Source organism: Tupaia chinensis, unplaced genomic scaffold, assembly GCF_000334495.1.
Source record: "Tupaia chinensis unplaced genomic scaffold, TupChi_1.0 Scaffold000182_1, whole genome shotgun sequence".
Lineage (NCBI taxonomy): Eukaryota > Metazoa > Chordata > Mammalia > Scandentia > Tupaiidae > Tupaia > Tupaia belangeri.
The window spans coordinates 3,205,353-3,222,521 of NW_006159657.1; the positions used below are offsets into that span (position 1 = coordinate 3,205,353).

General features: G+C 52.0%; 1 protein-coding gene across 4 annotated transcripts in view; it reads left to right on the plus strand.

Moving 5' to 3' along the window:
- Positions 1–17,169, plus strand: part of SNX29 (sorting nexin 29) — a 535,094-nt gene that overhangs the window by 64,027 nt on the left and 453,898 nt on the right. For all 4 annotated transcript variants that reach the window (XM_027771071.1, XM_014587074.2, XM_027771069.1 and 1 more), the window contains 2 exons: positions 3,179–3,259; positions 5,746–5,828. In XM_027771071.1, the coding sequence (XP_027626872.1) occupies positions 3,179–3,259; positions 5,746–5,828 (164 nt within the window). The remainder of the gene's footprint in view (positions 1–3,178; positions 3,260–5,745; positions 5,829–17,169) is intronic.

A 17,169-nucleotide genomic window follows, 5' to 3' on the forward strand; every position in this document is an offset into this window, starting at 1 on the left:
GGCACATGGCCGGGACGGGAACATTTTTGCAGCCAATCTTGGAAGGGAGAAGGAAGCAGAGAAAGGAATCTTGGAAGAGGCAGCCCTTGGTGTAGGGGCGTGCTTTGGAGATGTGGTTCTTGGCTTGGGGAGCAATTCAAGAGAAGGGAGACACCAGTCCCGGGTCACAGCATGGGGCCCCAGGCAGGTGGATGGAGGCTTAGGGTGTGTACATGCTAGCATCCCTGAGAGGTTGCAGGGGAGGGAGAGCTTCCAGGGTTTCCTTCCAGTGAGAAAAACAAATGGAGGTAGGAAGACCCCGCCCCTTACTGAGAACTTGGTATGTGAAAACGTTCTCGCTTATTCTGTGCTGGGTTTTAGAGTGCACAGCCAGCTTCTGAGGGCCATCGTAGGTTCCTTTGAAACCTCGGGTCCTCAGGCCCTTTGTCTCTGCATCAGGTCAAGTCTGTCTGTCTGTCTGTCTGTCTTTCCTTCCTTCCTTCCTTCCTTTCCTTTCTTTGTTAGGTTTTTGCTATAGGTTACAACGTGCGCTTGCCAGAAAGACAGAGACAGAATGTGAGAAATTACCCCAGGGGGGATAGCCATGCCGCAGTCCCTTCTCCATTCTCCTCTCAGGATCTTGGGCCCACATACACATGCCGCTGTTGTGAGTTTAAGCCACCGGGTCTGGTAATCGAACTGCGGTCAACTACATGGGAGTCCAGCAACTGCGGGTCCCAGGGTTTGTAATTTCCTAACCAAGGTCATGTGGGTTGATCATTGGCTGGGCCCACTGATTGCTTTCATCTCATTGGCCGTTTCAAATATGGCTTATTCAGCTGAAAATCCTACCCTGGAAATCTTCCTTCTTTACCTCGGGTAGGGAATTTTCGACCCTGATCAGTTTTTCTATCTATGCACTTAGGCAGGTGCTCCAGCCATCTTACCCACTTCCATTTTCTTTTTCTTTTTTTCCTCTGCTATAGGGCACGTGTGCTTGCCATAAAGACACAGAGAGAGAGACAGAAAGCGAGAAATTACCCCTCAAGGGGGATGGCCACGCCCCAATCCCTTCTTCTCCATTATCCTTTCGGGATCTTGGGCACGCACGCACACGCGCCCAGCATGAGTTGAAGCCACCAGGTCCAGGACTCGAACTGTGGTTGACTACATGGAAGTCCAGCAACACAGCCATTACGCTAACTGCTGGTCCCCCCACTTCCATTTAGTTCTCTTCCTGCCTAGTATCCCACTAGGGCTTTCCGGGATGCAGGTAGAAAATGTGGGACTAGGATCAAAGACCTAGATAAGGGCTTGCAGGTCGTCATTTTACACAGGTGAGAGTTGTGGGCGAGACCTTGCTGGATTTAAGGGGGACAGAGGGCCATGGAGCTTGTTCACTCGGGAGCAAAGAAAACGATGGTGGGGAGGAGGGCCAAAGAACAGTGTCAGGGGGACCAGCAGTTGGTGTAACGGCTGCGTCGCTGGACTCCCATGTAGTTGACCATGGTTTGAGCCCTGGACCCGGGCACATGTGCGTGCGTGCCCAAGATCCCAAGGGGAGAATGGAGGAGAAGGGATTACAGTGCAACCATCTCCGCTGGGGGGTGATTTCTCGCTTTCCGTCTCTCCCTGGTGAGTGCATGTGCCCTATAGCAAAAACCTCTCAAAGAAAGAAAGAAGCGTGTCAGGAAGGCTGGGAGAAGAGCACCCCAAGGAGGAGGCGTGTGAGTGGGGACACAGGAAGGGTTCTTTGGGTCCTTTGTGCATTTCCAGTTGGCCAGGAGGGCGAGGGCCTGAGCGAGCCTGGATGGGTGCGCTGGTGTTGTACGGTGGCCATGATTCACACGTGCCGTCGGTGCTGCCATCTCATCTCATAGACGAGGGCACAGAGGCTAGGTGCCTCGCTGGACTGAAGCTGGGAGCAGGGGCCTGGTCCCAGGCAGTCGCACCGAGCACACACACAGACTATCGTGGTGCTGGTCAGGGGACAGGAGGGGATCAGGCACTTCTGTTTGTCCTTCTGACTCCTTTCAGGAGTTGGGCTGAGGGGAGAGCTTGGTGATCATACAGGGGAGAGAAGGATAAAACCATTTTTTTCTCTCCTGAGTTTCCCCTACATTCAGCCCCCTGAGAACTGGGGAATCTTAATGACAAAACCAGGCGTACACAGAAGGAATGACGCAGGAGGCCACAGTGGGTGACTCAGGGAACTGGACATGCTCCTTTCTCCTGTGTCCCCGTCTGTGGCCTCGGGCTGCTTCTACATGGACACACTGACAAAGCAGAGATTTCTGAAATGAGCAGGGATTTTCCTGGGTGATGCTGGTCTTCGTGTCTCTGGCCAGCCCACACTCATGGATCTGTACTTTTTCCTAGAAGGAGACTTGAGCAGCAGCTAACGTGCCTATTAAAGTCATTAATGTCTCTTGCCTGCTGGTTCTAGAGATTATTTATGGCCTCGTTTCTTGGGACTGCCTTTCCCAAATGCCACTTAATCCAGTTTAAGTGGCTTTTTCAGAAAGCTGCAGGTGCTGTCAGTGATTAGACCATGCTGCCCTCTAGCGTTCTTCATAAGCCACTACAGGCAGGAGCAGTTGTGTCTGGAAGTTACTATTATCAGCTGTTGTGTTATTCCCTGATTCCGAGGCTGGCTCTGAATGTGGACTTCATGCTAATTCCAGGCAACTCAAGGCCAAAAGGTCTCAGGTTAAGTGGGAGCATAGGGCCCTCTGTCGGTGGTTGATGCCCAATCTGAGATGATGTCTGCAGAGTGAAATGGGAACAGGTTAAAACCCAGTGTGCATTTCTTTTTCTTTCCTTTTCTTGAGAGGTTTTTGCTATAGGGCGTGTGCGGTCACCAGAAAGAGAGAGAGAGAGAGAGAAAGCGAGAAATCACCCCCCTGGGGGGATGGCCACGCCACAATCCCTTCTTCTCCGTTTTCCTCTCGGGATCTTGGGCACGCACGCACACGCGCCCGGCATGAGTTTAAGCCACTGGGTCCCGGACGCAAACTGCGGTCGAATACATGGGAGTCCAGCGACATAGCCATTATGCTAACTGCTGGTCCCTCCAGTGTGCAGTTTCTCAGTCAGCCGGTGTAGCAGGTAAGCCAGTCTCTGTATTTTGTGTGCTTGTCTCATGAGAACAGTAGAATGAAAGCAAGACTCTGACCTCCTTCCTGCGACTGCTCTTGTGCACAGATGCCTCCCTGGGAAGCCTGGAGAACGGGACGGGACCTGAGCATCACGTTCTGCCAGAGCCTGGGCTTCGGTACAGGTGAATATTAAAACACCGAAAGAGAGAGACGGGGAAGAGCTGGAGAAAGGGGGAGAGAGAGTGGTATTTCTGGCAGGGTCTTCTGGTGTCAGGATCCTCCCGGCTCAGGCTCCCAGTGAGCTGGATTATAGGTGTGTGCAGCCACCCCAGCCAAACACAGGCCTCTCAGGTGGCTTCCAGGTGTGACATTGCAGCAGGACCCCAGTTGGTCCTTGTGTAGGGACAGGAGAGCCTCTGCCGGGATTAAAGGGGAGGCCTTGCTTCATATTCCTGCTCAGGTTTAGTCTTTCCGTCGCAGGCTGAAGCTGCCAAGGGTCTCAGCTTGTCCGTACTCAGAGACGTGGTTATAAGGGACAGCATTTCTCAAACCTCATTTACGTGCCGCCTTTGCTTTTCACCCTTTTTGGGCTGTGTCTGATTACTTCTTCTATCATTATTCTTTTGTTTAGTTTTCAACATTTTTTTAATTGATAAAGGCACATGTACTTGCCAGAGAGGGGGAGAGAGAGAAAGGAGAAAGTACCCCCACCCCCAGGGGAGCACGGTCCCGCCACTATCCCTTCTCCCCCATTTCCCCATCCGCTCAGGGCTTCGAGCATGCACACGTGCCTGCTGTGTTTTTCAAGCCTTTTGGGGTGGGATTTGAATCATGATCAGCCACGCGGGATCCATCTCTCTGAACCACTGCACTGCAGAGCCAGCCAATGGTTATTTTCTTAATTTAAATATTCGTTCGCATTTGACAATATGATATTATATAATATTTAAGTCATTTAGGTAACATAATATTTATACGTTGCTTAGCATACTGTCTGACACGTAGTAAGCACTGTATAAATTTTCCCCTTTTTAAAAGTATCTGGAAAGGGATGTAATAATACTTTTTATTTTTTAAGAGAGATTTTTGCTATAGATTTGTGCACTCACAGGAGAGACAGAGACAGAAAGTGAGAGATCACCCTCCAGGGAGGATGGTCATACCGCACCCTTCTCCTTTATTCTCCTCTTGGGACTTTAGGCATGCATGCACATTGACCAGCATGAGTTTCAAGGCTCTGGGTCTAGGACTCAAACCGTGGTCGGCCATGTGGGAGTGCGGTGACATAATCATTACGCCATGGGCTGGTCCCAATGAAACTATCTTCAAGGGGCCCCCAAAGCCGTCTGGCCTTGCACGGCAGAGCTGAGGTGGACACCACCAAGTCCTGGTGCCATCATTGTCTGCTCTTCCTGGTGTTTTCTTCTCTTCCTGGTTTTAATTTGGCATCTCCGGGATAGATCACATCTTGTTTTCATCTTAGCTCCATTGTAGGAGTTCCTGACTACTCAGATACGGTCCAGAAAGTGCACCAAGTACAGGCAGTGAGCTGGCCAAGTTGGACAAGTACGGCACAGAAGCGTGCTTGGTGACCTGGTCTCACCCGGAACAGACCGGGTCCTCTCAGGAAATGACACTGCCTGTTGGAGGCTTGTACAGTCAGCGCAGTGTCAAGATGGGCGTCACCAGGCCCTTCCAGGGCTCAGAGTTCGTTTTTCTTGTTTGTTTTAGAAAATTCAGAAATTGCAGCAATGAATGAACAAACATCTATTTTCACCCCAACTCCATTACACTGTTACTTTTGGTGCTTTCTTCCCAACCAGGTTGTGTGTGTGTGTACGCGCGCACGTGCGTGTGTGCGTTAACCACACGACGGCACCATCGCTTAATGAAAGATGTTAAATGTTGTTTTCTCTTGATGTAAACCCGTTGTTAGTACGGAGCCGATTCCCATTGTACGCCATCGTGTACTCTGTGCAGTGGCTGAGAAGCCTGAACCATTGTCCCTGGAGGGGGCGAGTACAGGGTTAGGTTCCTGTGAGCATGCATAGCCTGGTCTTGCAGAGGCCCTGCTTATAGACACCTTATTTAACACACGTTGCTTCATTAACTGGTGCTCAGACCGGCAGAGCTCTGCCTTGTGGGCCTGATGAAGCTGACCTCGCACACGCATTTCTCCAAGGGCACCCTGCAGCCTCGTGCGAGAATGCTGGACAGCACTTCAGCACTGCAGTAAGGACCATTGAAACAGCAAAATTACCACCACCAACAAAAGACCAAGAATGTGGAAAATGTGGAACTAACTAGAGCATGAAAAGGACCCTTGTTGGCAGTGGGAGAGCTCCAGCCCGAAGGCGGAGTGTGGCCCCATTTGGCCTCAGCCTGGAGCGTGCCTGTTGGAGACTCAGATTTCTGGCAGCTCCGACAGGGTCACGAATGATGTGGAAGTGCCACCAGCATTGATTTGGGGTTACAGATAACATCGTAGTGAGCAGACAAGTTTGCAGAATGGAACCTGCGAATAGGGACGGTTGGGAAATTTCAGATGGCTGCCTTTATCCCTTCTCGTGGGTGTCCTGAGTCAAACAGCACCTGCTAGTTTTCTGAATGGCGAGGCTGTACGTGTTCAGTGCTGACTATAACTTCCGTTTGCCTGCCTTTTCCCCAGCGTGGAAGCCATCTCTCCAGGCCAAGGAAGTCCCTTGAGCAACCTGTTACCTGCTGCTTCAGTTCCAGAGTCGATGACTATTAGTAAGTATTTCCCGAGCCGCGTCCCGTGTGGGCAGCGCGTGGGCCTGTGCGTCGCTGCAGTGCCTTTGTGCGCTCCTCCGTGACTGCAGACTGCGGAGTGAGGGCTAAAGTGGGTGTGTGTGGCTGCTGTGGGCTCGAGAGTGGTGTGTGTTGAAGGCTTCTGGTTAACATGTGGTGGTTGTGTGTGTGTGTTCTGAAGAACATGCCTCAAGGTTTCAGGGTTTGCCTTCTCGAAGAACTGTCCTAGTTGGGTTTCCTTTGTGACCCTTGCTGTGAGTAAGGGACATGCCTAGATGAATAAACCTTGCGACGGGCAGTCGGACCTGTTTCCGCCTTCACTACCTGGAAAGATAAAGTAGGTGTGAATGGCTGTTTCATACAACAAAGAACAGGCCAGCTGTGCCTAATGAACTCGAAATTCAGCTCTCTGTCCAGGGGTAGGCCAGCTGGAGTCCACCCTGGCTCCAAGGTGAGCAGAGGCCAGGGCTTTTTCTGTCTTGCCGTACAGCCCAGAGTAACTGTTTCAGCTGCAGTCATTCCACTTTCATCTGAGGTGGCAGGAAGGAAGAGGGCAAGAGTTTCTCCATTTCCACATATTAGATGACATCAAAACTTCGTGGGAATGTGGATTAAAGTCTAAGTGTGGGGTCAGCTGGTACTATGGTGGTTAAGGTGGCTGCATCCCACATGGCTGAATGCAGTTCAAGTCCTGGACGTGGTGCCTTGAAAAACATGCCAAGCACATGTGTGCGTGTGCCCAAAATCCCAAGAGGAGAATGGATCCTGGTGTGGCTGTCCCCCTGGGCAGTGCTTTCTTGCTTTCCTTCTTTCTCTTTCTCTCTGGTGGGTGCATGTGTCCTCTAGCAAGGAAACAAAACAAAAACAGGGCAAGTTTATTTTGTTGCCAAAAAAAAAAAAAAAAAGGAAATCCATGCATAATTCTTCTGTAATACACATTTTCTGTGAACTTTATGAAGACCCCTTGTATGGGATTCAGGGGTCTGAACTTGAATAGGGTGAAAACGACAACTGTTTCCCACCAACTGCTGGCTGAAATGTTGGGGTACCGTACCCTTCGATGATGAAGGTGGCAGCAACCGTAGAAACCACAGCTGTGTCAGTGAAATGGGTGCCTTTGTCACAGATAAGTCAGTCCCCTGTAACAGGTGTGACACAAAACAAGCCCTCAGGGTGTCATTTCTCATTGAAAACATGGCAGTCCTTTAACATGACAAAGACATGTGTTTGTTACCATGTCACTCTACTTCAGCGTAATGGTTTCCTCTGTAATCCCATGTGCTTTATGTCTTTTTTTTTTGGGGGGGGGGAGAGGTTTTCGCTATAGGGTGCGTGTGCTCGCCAGCCAGACAGAGAGAGACATAGAGACAGAAAGCGAGAAATCACTCCCCAGAGGGGATGGTCACGCCGCAGTCCCTTCTCCTCCATTCTCCTCTCGGGATCTTGGGCACGCACGCACACGCGCTCAGCGTGAGTTTTAAGCCACCAGGTCCGTGAACCGCGGTCGACTACGTGAGAGTCCAGCGACATAGCCATTACGCTAACTGCTGGTTCCCTATGTCTTTTAAGACATTTTCTGGAAGGGAGTCCTGGGCTTCCCCAATCTGCAGAATGCACCCCTGGGGCGAGACAGACAGAGACTCCCAGCTGTGAGGAGCCTTCCTGCAAGGTGCCCACACTGTGCCTCTCTTTCGCCAATGGTCCTTGGCCTCCCCTACATAGGAGGTAATATGACTGATTAAAAGAAATGGTTTTCATGACTAAGGGAGGAAGAGCAGGGTTTGGGAAGCTAGCAGTGTATTCTGATGCCAGGGTGAAAGACAGGAGGGGGTGCTGTGAGCTGGTGTGTGCGATGCCCAGCCTCGCTTGTGCCATGAACCGTGGTTTATACTGGCATCCTCAGCCTTTCGTTCAGCTAAACACCCGGTGTGCAGAGCAGGGGGTGGGCGAGCGCGTAGGTCGCTGGTTTTCAGATTTTAGTTTTTTTTTTTTAAACCACTGCACTATTACTTAACTTATCATTTGTTTTTATTTTTAATGGTGCACTTAAAAAAATACTTGAATATCAGAGTCAGCAGATGGTGTGGCAGTTACATCCCTGGACTTCCACATGGCCAACTGCAGTTTGAGTCCCGGACTTCGTGGCTTATAAATACTGTTGGGCATGTGTGTGTTTGTGCCCAAGATCCTGGGAGAAGAAAGGAAGAGAAGGGATTGTAATGTGGCCATTCTCCCTTGGGGGTGATTTCTCACTTTCCCTCTTGCTGTGTCTCTCTTTCTGCAGCAAGCACACAGCCCTAAGGCAAAAACTCCTTAAAAAAATACTTGAGTGTCTTTATTTAGAAAGGAAACCTTGTGTCATGACTGCAGCTTTATTTAGAAAAGAACCTTGTATCATGACTGTAACTGTGAAACTAAAGGTAATGAAAGGAAACCCTTTCTCGGTCTGCATGGCTACTGTTGCCCAACCAGGTTCTGACCAAGTTCCGCTCTTTTTTCTTTTCATTTTTTTTTTTTTTGAGAGATTTTTGCTGTGGGGGCATATGATCACCAGAGGGACAGAGAGACACAAAGTGAGAAACTGCCCCGGGGGGATGGTTGTGCCACAATCCCTTCTCCTCCATTCTCCTCTTGGTATTTTGGGCATGCACACACATGTGGCCAGTGTGTCTTAAGCTGTCAGGCCCGGGGCTTGAACTGCAGTCAGCTATGTGGGAGTCCAGGGACATAGCCATTATATCATCTGCTGGTCCCGATCCACTCCTTTCTTAACAAGAGAGACAGAGACGCTGCTTCTCTCTTTTGCTCAGGCCTGTCACTGCCGGGCAGCTCTGTAGCCACTCAGAACCACCCCACCCCTACCTCCTGTGTCTGTGAGAAAAATCGGAGCGAGTGTGTGGGGGGCTTGTCGTCTGCTTGGCTGCCGCAGCGAAGGACCACTGACGGCGGCTTCACCAGCAGCAATTCACTTTCTTACACTCTGGAACGCCAAGGTCGGGGCTGGCGGGGCTGGTTCTGGCACAGCCTCGCCCAGCTCGCAGACGGCTCCCTCTCAGCGCTTCCTTCATGGGGCCTTCCGTCACAGCAGGTGCATCCCTGTGTTCCTCTTCCCTTCTTGTGATGATGCCAGTCCTGTGGGGTCAGGGCCCACCCTTACGACCCCATTTACCTTACTTACCTCCTTGGCAGCCCTGTCTTCAAATGCACGCACATCGGGGCTTAGGGCTTCCTGTGAATTCAGGGGCAGGGGAGGATGCAATTCAGACACAGCACGAGGAGTCCCGGGAGTGACCAATTGCAGATCAAGACCCCCATCCCAGGCCTAGCCGCAGTGGCTCGGCCGGTACATGCTGCACCACAGGTGAGGCCACGAGGGAGGCCTGGGTCCGATTCCCACCCCACCCCCAAAACTGGGCGTGGCCACACATACCACAGTCTCAGCAACCCGGGAAGGTCAGACAGCACAGCGGACAGGCCTGTGGGAAGGTCAGACAGCACAGTGGGCAGGCCTGCCAGCTCCTCCTTGCAAATGGCAACACTTGCTCGAAAGGCAGGGCAGGGGCCCTCTGAGGTGACAGTGCAGCCTGAGCAGAGGTGCCTGAGGTGAGGGCACGTAACCTGTTTTGGTGGTGGTTGTGGTGACAGTGGAAGTGCACTGGGCAAAGCTGGGAGCTAGTGGGAGGATGCCGGAGACATCAGCTTAGGTTTGGCTCCATAAGCAGCGGGAGGCTAGAGCAGAGTTTAAGCAGGGGTGGTGGGATTCTCACTTTCTAAGCTGCGTACAGTCCCTGCTTGGTCCTGGGGATGGTGCCCTAACACCACAAGCCTTAGAGATGGGCCCATTGCTACGAGAGAGGGTGGACTTTGGGGCAGCCTGGAGCTGGAGCCAGCATCCTGTCCCCAGTCCAGCCTGACCCAGCCCAGCCCAGGACTTCCTGGCCAGGTTCCTCTTTCCTAAAGAGTCTGTGGCCCCGTTTCCTGACTCGTGAAATGAGGACCCTTACTCAAGCTTCTCTGGATTAAGTGCACCGGCATACGGGGGCTGTAAACGGGGCGCTGACCCAGACACTGTCTGGAACAGCAGCATGCCAGTTATCCAGAAGTTTCCACAGGGGGTGAGGGTTGCTGCTCTTAGTTCTTCAGAGTCTAGCCACTGCCCAGGAGGACCGAGGACAGTGACGAAGGGGATCCGTGGGGACATCCGGCCATCACATGGAGCTCTGGAGTCAGGTGGCGGCGTCTCTCCAGGGAGGCCACTTCTTTCTGGAACCACATCTGGAGATCCTGTCTGGGATCAGTTTTTGAGCCTCGTCAGTAGTAGCTCCCAAGGGTTCAAGCCCTAGCTCCAAACCCTGATCCTGGCACTGGGGCTCTGACTTCTAGAACCCTGTCTGTCCGTCATTTCTACCCCGGTGTCTTTCTTGATGGCTTCTGCCACCCTTCAGGTATCAGATCCATCTATAAGTTCATTCCTATTTCTGGGGCAATTCCACATATTCCTTCAAGTGCTTGGAAAAAAGATAATGTGGATATCTTCCCCTTTATTTTGCCTTCTGTGGACCAGGCTTTATCTGTTTTATTGCTTGATTTTCACAGCACCCCTGCAGACAGGAGTAGTGGGCTCATTTTATAGTTGGAGAAAGTGCGGCTTAGAGAGGCCCTGCTGAAGGTCACGCTGCTGGTACGTGATGGGGCTGGATTCACAGCCTGTTCCTCCTCACTGTTCCTGGAAACCCACAGGGATGTTCTGCCCTCAGAGGAAAGCATTCAGGTGTGTTACAGTGTTCTCCTTGAGACCAGCAGATGGCGTAATGGTTATGGTGCTGGACCCCCATGTAGTCGATCGTGGTTTGAGTTCCGGACCTGGTGGCTTAAAATGAACCCTGAGCCCGTGTGCATACATGCCCCAGATCCCGAGAGGACAGTGGAGGAAAGGGATTGTGGCATGGCCATCCCCCCACAGGGTGATTTCTGGTTTTCTGTCTCTCTGTCTCAGTTTCTCCAATGAGTACATGTGGCCTATAGCAAAAATCTCTTCAAAAACAAAAACAAAAACAGGATGTTCCTCAACTGAATGTTCAGGCCCCCTGACGTTTGTGCGTCCTAACCCCTAGTGGATGGTGTTGGGGTATGGCCTTTGGGAGGTGAGTAGGCCATGAGGGTGGATCCCTTGTGAATGGGATGAGCGCCTTATGAAAGGAACCCCAGAGAGTTCATTCAGCCCTCCTGCCACACAAGGACACAGCGAGAAGGTGCCCTCCGAGAGCCAGGCCCTCGCTAGGGACCAGATCTGCTGTGCCTTGTTGTCAGACTTGCAGCCCCAGAGTGGTAAGAAGTTAATCTGTGTTGTTTCTCAGTCTGTGGTGTCTTGTTACAGCAGCCTGGACTACTAGTCACCTCACATCACCCCAGGCTCTTTTTTTTTAAATGGGCCACTGACTTGAGGTTTCGAATTTCTCACAAGCTGACCCTCCCTGGACAGGCCCTGTGCCTGTGTGCTCACTGCCCTGTCCCCAGTGCTGCAAATAGAAAGGAGGGAGAAAGGTTATTTGAGGTTTTTTTTTTTTTGACAGAATTTTGCTATAGGGCACATGTTCTCACCAGAAAGAGAGAGAGACAGAAAACGAGAAATCACCCCCCAGGGGGGACAGCCACACCGCAATCCCTTCTCCTCCATTCTCCTCTTGGGATCTTGGGCACGCATGCACACGCGCCCGGAGTGAGTTTAAGCCACTGGGTCCGGGACTCAAACCTCAGTTGGCTACATGGGAGTTCAGCGACATAGCCATTACACTAACTGCTGGTCCCAGGTTATTTGAGTTTTAACAAACGTGAAAAATAAGAAACAGTGTTCTCTAGGAATGAATTGAAACTCAGTTCCCTGAGGGCTGGTTTGCGTCTGCGTAAGTCACCGTTACGTCTCTAGGTTGGTGCAGTAAAAGCCTGTCAGTGTGAGCTGTTCAAGTCAGTGAATTTTCACTTCTGTCCCCAACCACATCAGGGAGGAGGCCATCCTGGGAATCGGGGAAACCGGTTACAATCCTGGCTCCCATGAGTAGGTCCCTTGACCCCTCTGCAAACTTCAAAGTGGAAGAGGCTGCACGCGGAGGTTTCTTGCCGTTCTAGCCATCTGTTCTGGGGAAGGAGTCACGATACTCAGCGTTCTCGTTCGCAGCAATTAAAGAGCCAGGTTGTTGACGTCTGGGTGTTCCTCACGACCTGCTTGATTTTGTTAGTTGCTGTGATCAAAGGCAGGTGTCTTCTTTGTTCCCTTGCTAGCTGTCTTTTGCACATGCAGTGACAGTTCAGTGACTTTGTGTGACCTTAGTAAACACACAGGCTTTGACATTTGGCCCGTGACTCTCTGCCCCGGACAGGTGTTGGCTGATGGAGGAAGCACGGCAGGTTGGAAAGAGGCTGATGCCTTCGTCGTAGTGCCCAGACTCCGGTGGAGTGCTTGAAAAGATGCCACCTTGCAGAGCCTGGGAAGGGGACTGGCTCACCTTCTTTGTGAAAGGCAAATGTTGCCTTCAGGCTTTAATTCTGAGTGGCCAGCAGCCCTTAGGTTGTCATTGCCAAGCTTGTGTCCTCAGAGCGGCCAGAGGATGAGAAGTGTCGATCCTCTCTGTACCTTTTCGCATCCTTCATTTCTGTGATAGCCTGACACGGTGGTCGTGGGTGACTTGAGTGGAGCAGCAGCCTGCTGGGGTGGCAAGAACACTAGGGCCAGGCCGACCACAGCCCTGCGGGTCAAGGGCTGTGTGACCTTGGGCATGCCTGGATGTCTCTGAACTCAGTTTCCTAGTCCACGAAATGGAGATCGTACTGCGTTTGCAGGGTTCTGAGATGCGTGACGTGTCTAGCGCAGAGCCTGGGTATACTGTATCTTCAGGAGGTGAGGGGTCGTCTCAGAGACTGAGGAGCCTTTCGCAGTTATGTGCACGTATTTGTGCACATGTGTGGATTTTTCCAGAGAGAACTTCCTTCGCTCTGGTCATTCTCTTTCAGAGGTTCCAGGCTTTAGAAGAAAGAAGCACGCACTCTGGATGCTTGTAAGCGGCAGCACCAGCCGTCCTGCTCGTTGGCGTTAGACTCGCCAGCCTGGCTGTTCTCACCTGCTCACCTCCAGGTGTTAGCAGGGGAGCCCGGCGGGGCGTTCAGCCTGTCTGTGCTCGGTGTTCTTGCTTGCAACGTGGGGCCAGTCATAGTGCTCCTCTGACAGGGTTGTGAGGGTTAAATGAAATACATAAAAAACACTCCAGAGGGCCTCTATGTAAATTACACCTCCACAAAAACAACTGGGTGAGAAGTCTGGAAGAGTACCTGGCGTGTCCACATGCATGGTAACTGGGGGGGGTCTGACTTTTACCAACATCGTCAGAGGGCACCTTGCTGACCGTTCACCCTGAAAACAGTATCCGGGCCTTGTCGTTGAACTGCGGACACAAGACCTGGCCCTGGTTTTACTGAAACAGTCTCTACTGCTGAGGCCCCGAAGGTCTCTTCCTAATGTCTACTTAATCCTCCTCCAGGTAAGAGATGAGTCTGTCCATTCTTCCTGTGAGGCTGGTAGCCTAGAGATTAGATGGTTCTTCTTTTCTATTTTTTAATTTTTAATTTTTAATTTTATTTATTTATTTTTTTTTGGAGAGTTTTTTTTTACTATAGGGTATGTGCGCTTGCCAGACAGAGACAGACAGAGAGACAGAAAGTGAGAAATCACCTCCCAGGGGGATGGCCACACCGCAATCCCTTCTCTTCCATTCTCCTCTCGGGATCTTGGGCACATACGCACATGTGCCCGGCGTGAGTTTAAGCCACTGGGTCTGGGATGCGAACCGCAGTCAACTACATGGGATTCCAGTGACATAGCCATTACGCTAACTGCCAGTCCCAGAGATTAGATGGTTCTTGATAGAGGATTATTTCAACTCCAGGGGACATTTGACAATATCTGGGGACATTTTTTTTTTTTTAATGTTTAGAGATTTCTGCTATAGGATGTGTGTGCTCACCAAGAGATAGAGGGAGACAGAAAATGAGAAGTTACCCCCTAGGGCGATGACCACACTGCAGTCCCTTCTCCTCTGTTCTCCTCTCAGGATTTTGCACATGCACACACATGTGCCTAGTGGGATTTTCAAGCCACTGGGTCCAGGACTCAATTGTGGTCGGCCATGTGGGAATCCAGTGGCTTAACCGATATGCCACCTGCTGGTCCCAGGACATTGTTGGTTGTCACAGCTGGGATGTGGTGAGACTGGCATTAGTAGGTAGAGCTGCAGTGCACAGGAAGCGCCCTACTTCGGGAACCCACCTGGCCTGAAGTGCCCCAAGTGTCCAGGCCCGGAAGTCTGTGATAGAGCTGGAGGCAGCAGGGCCAGTTCTAGGAACCATGTTTTTTTTTGAGAGGTTTTTGCTATAGGGTTCATGTGCTTGCCAGATAGAGAGAGACATAGAGACAGAAAGTGAGAAATCACCCCCCAGGGGGGATGGTCACACCGCAACCCCTTCTCCTCCATTCTCCTCTCGGGATCTTGGACATGCACGCACACGCGCCCGGCATGAGTTTTAAGCCACTGGATCCGGGATGCGAATCGTGGTCGACTACGTGGGAGTCCAGCGACATAGCCATTATGCTAACTGCTGGTTCCCAACCATGTTCATGTTCAGCATTTATTTTTCTGTTTTTACATTTATTTATTTATGTACTTACTTACTACTTGCCTCCTGTATGGCTCAGGGAATAAAAACTTAGGAGAAAAAACTAACCTAACGGGCACGGTCAATTCCTGAGTGCATTTGTTCTCGTGTGGGTCTGGGAGCTGTCCAGACCCATCCACCTGCCGTGAAAGTGATTTATGGGAGCTGCGGGTGCATGAGGAGAACACTCGGGCACGTGCCGAACGCTGACCCCGATTTCCTAGCTGCAGAAACACATCCACAGCCAGCATGCACCTCTCGGTGTTGCCTGACTTGGACTGACAGACAATTCATTCAGCTGCCGTGTAGGGGTGTTCATGTCAGCCTTACCTTCACCTTTTCATTTATTGAGTTTTTTAGTTTGCCAGAGGGTGTGTCCCTTCACTGGAGAGCGAGATCTCCCATAGGGAGATGGTCACACCAAAATTCCTTCTCCATTTCTCCCTCTTTTCCAGATTTTGGCCTCGCCTGCGTATGTACCTGGTGTGTTTCTCAAGCTGCTGGGCCTGGGGCTGGAACTGCACAGTCAGCCCAGTGGGATGCAGCTGCCTTAACCGCACGCTGCCAGCTGGCCCTTTCACTTCTTTTCTGACAGCTGAGTTTCTGCTCTTGATTTAATTTCTTTGTTTGCACGTATGAGTATTGGGGAGCTGGAAGTTTTAAGAAAGTGTCTCAGTCCTTAATCCTGCAGGAAGAGCAGCGTTGGGGCCACCAGGGGGCGCTCTGGCCCTTTCTGTGCCGTTCCGTGCTGCCTTCCCTCTGCAGCGGCAGGCTGGGCGGTGTGTAGCGCTGGTGCCCTATTTCAGCGGTGGGGCGGGTGGTGGGAGCGGTGGTCTTTCCTGGTGGAAAAGCATCAAGCACACACACAGCCTTCTGTTTAGCACCAGCATAACTATGGCTATGTGTTGTCAGCGCTTTCCGAAGGGGAGGCGAGGGTGTCTGGCCTCGCTTGAAAGGGGGTGTGCAGATGAATCGGAACACCTTCCTCCTGTGCCATGAGTGGCCATGGGGATTTGTTCAGCTTCTTAGCCCTCCCTGGTGCCTTCTCTTCCCTCTTGTTCAGGCAGTGGGGTGCGATAGGTGGTGGAGAGGTGAGCCCAGATAATCACCCTGATTGTTTCCTTCAATCTGTCGTCAGTTTTGATCTCCAGTCAGGGCAGAGGGCAAGACAAGCACCCTCAGTTATCACAAGGCCTTGTTGAGCGGGTCCTTTTTTCTCTATTATTGGAAGGGATTCTCAATACGAGTGAGGCGTTCTGGCTTGTTTCCTGGCAACGCAATTCCAAACATTGAGCAACTTGAGAGATGAAGTCGCTGAGCGCTGTAGTGGTAATTCAGGGAGATGGCAAGGCCCGCGGCCAGCTGATCGCTTGGCGGAGGGGCTTAGTGATGGCGTTTCAGGAGGAGATGGTGGGGCAGCAGCTATTACTGGTGGCACCCTGAGCCTCCTGTCCCTTCTCAACAAGGAGTGAGTCTGGGTGATAGAGCCGGCATGGATCCCTCAGGAAGGGCAAGACAGACTTCCCCTGACCTTGATCCTCTAGACCCACAGCCTCTAATTGGAGGGCTCCAAATGGAATCCAGACATGCCTCACTTCTTTAGGGATTTGTTCATTCATTCCCCAGACATTTACTGAGCGTCTGTTGCTTTCCGGGTACTGTTCTAGGTACTGGGGAGCCCAAGGTGTAGGTCTAGCTCTGCCACTTACAACTCCATGCCTCAGTTTCCCCATGATGACAGTGCAGACAAGAGGGGCAGAGTTTAGGCCGTTGTGAGGACAAGATGGCTTCACACGTGCTAAGTGCTTACCACAGTGGCTGCAGGACTCAGTAGTTGCCAGCGCTTATTCCGGGTCCCTGCCCACAGACAGCCCAAATGCAATCAAGTGGACACAGAACCGAGAAAACACGGACGACTGAATGGGAAGAGTGAGGACAGCTGGGCCACATGGCAGTGATGTGTCCTCTGTTACCCGTGGGCCACAGGACCTCCACAGTGAGGCGCGTCATGCTGTGTAGGGATCCCCCTGCCTTGGCCTCCTGCATAGCCGGACTACAGGTGCACGGTCCCGAGCCTGGCTTTTCAGAGTGGCCAGGACTCAACCTGGGCCTCCCACGGGCCTTGCCAGCTGACAGCAGTGTCTGTCAGCGCTACCACAGCTGGGCCCATAATGGGGACCAGGCCATGCAGGACAGCTCTCACAAACCTTCACCGGGAACCGCAGAGACCCCAGGCTGCGTGGGGGTTGGTGTCACTAATGCAGACAGTTGAGTCCTTGCTGCCAGGAGGGGGAGGATACTGAGGACAGCAAGCGGTAGTAGTAGGGACCAGGGGTCGAGGTGTGTAGGTGACAAAGGAGACTGGGAGAAAGGGCTATGGAAGCCCTTGCGGAGATGGGGAGCTGGCAGGGAGGGACACCAGCCTGGTGCAGGCAGCGTAACTGAGGAGCTCCCACGCCACACCTCTGCCTTCTACCTCACGCACTGGGACATCCAGCCGCTGTGAGGGGCTCTTGTCACTGTCCTGAAGAACTTGAGCGATAGCGAAGGTGCTGCTCAGTACTCAGCCCGTCTTTGTCACGTGTCACCTCGCTCTTCGCACACTCCCGTGAGAACTTGC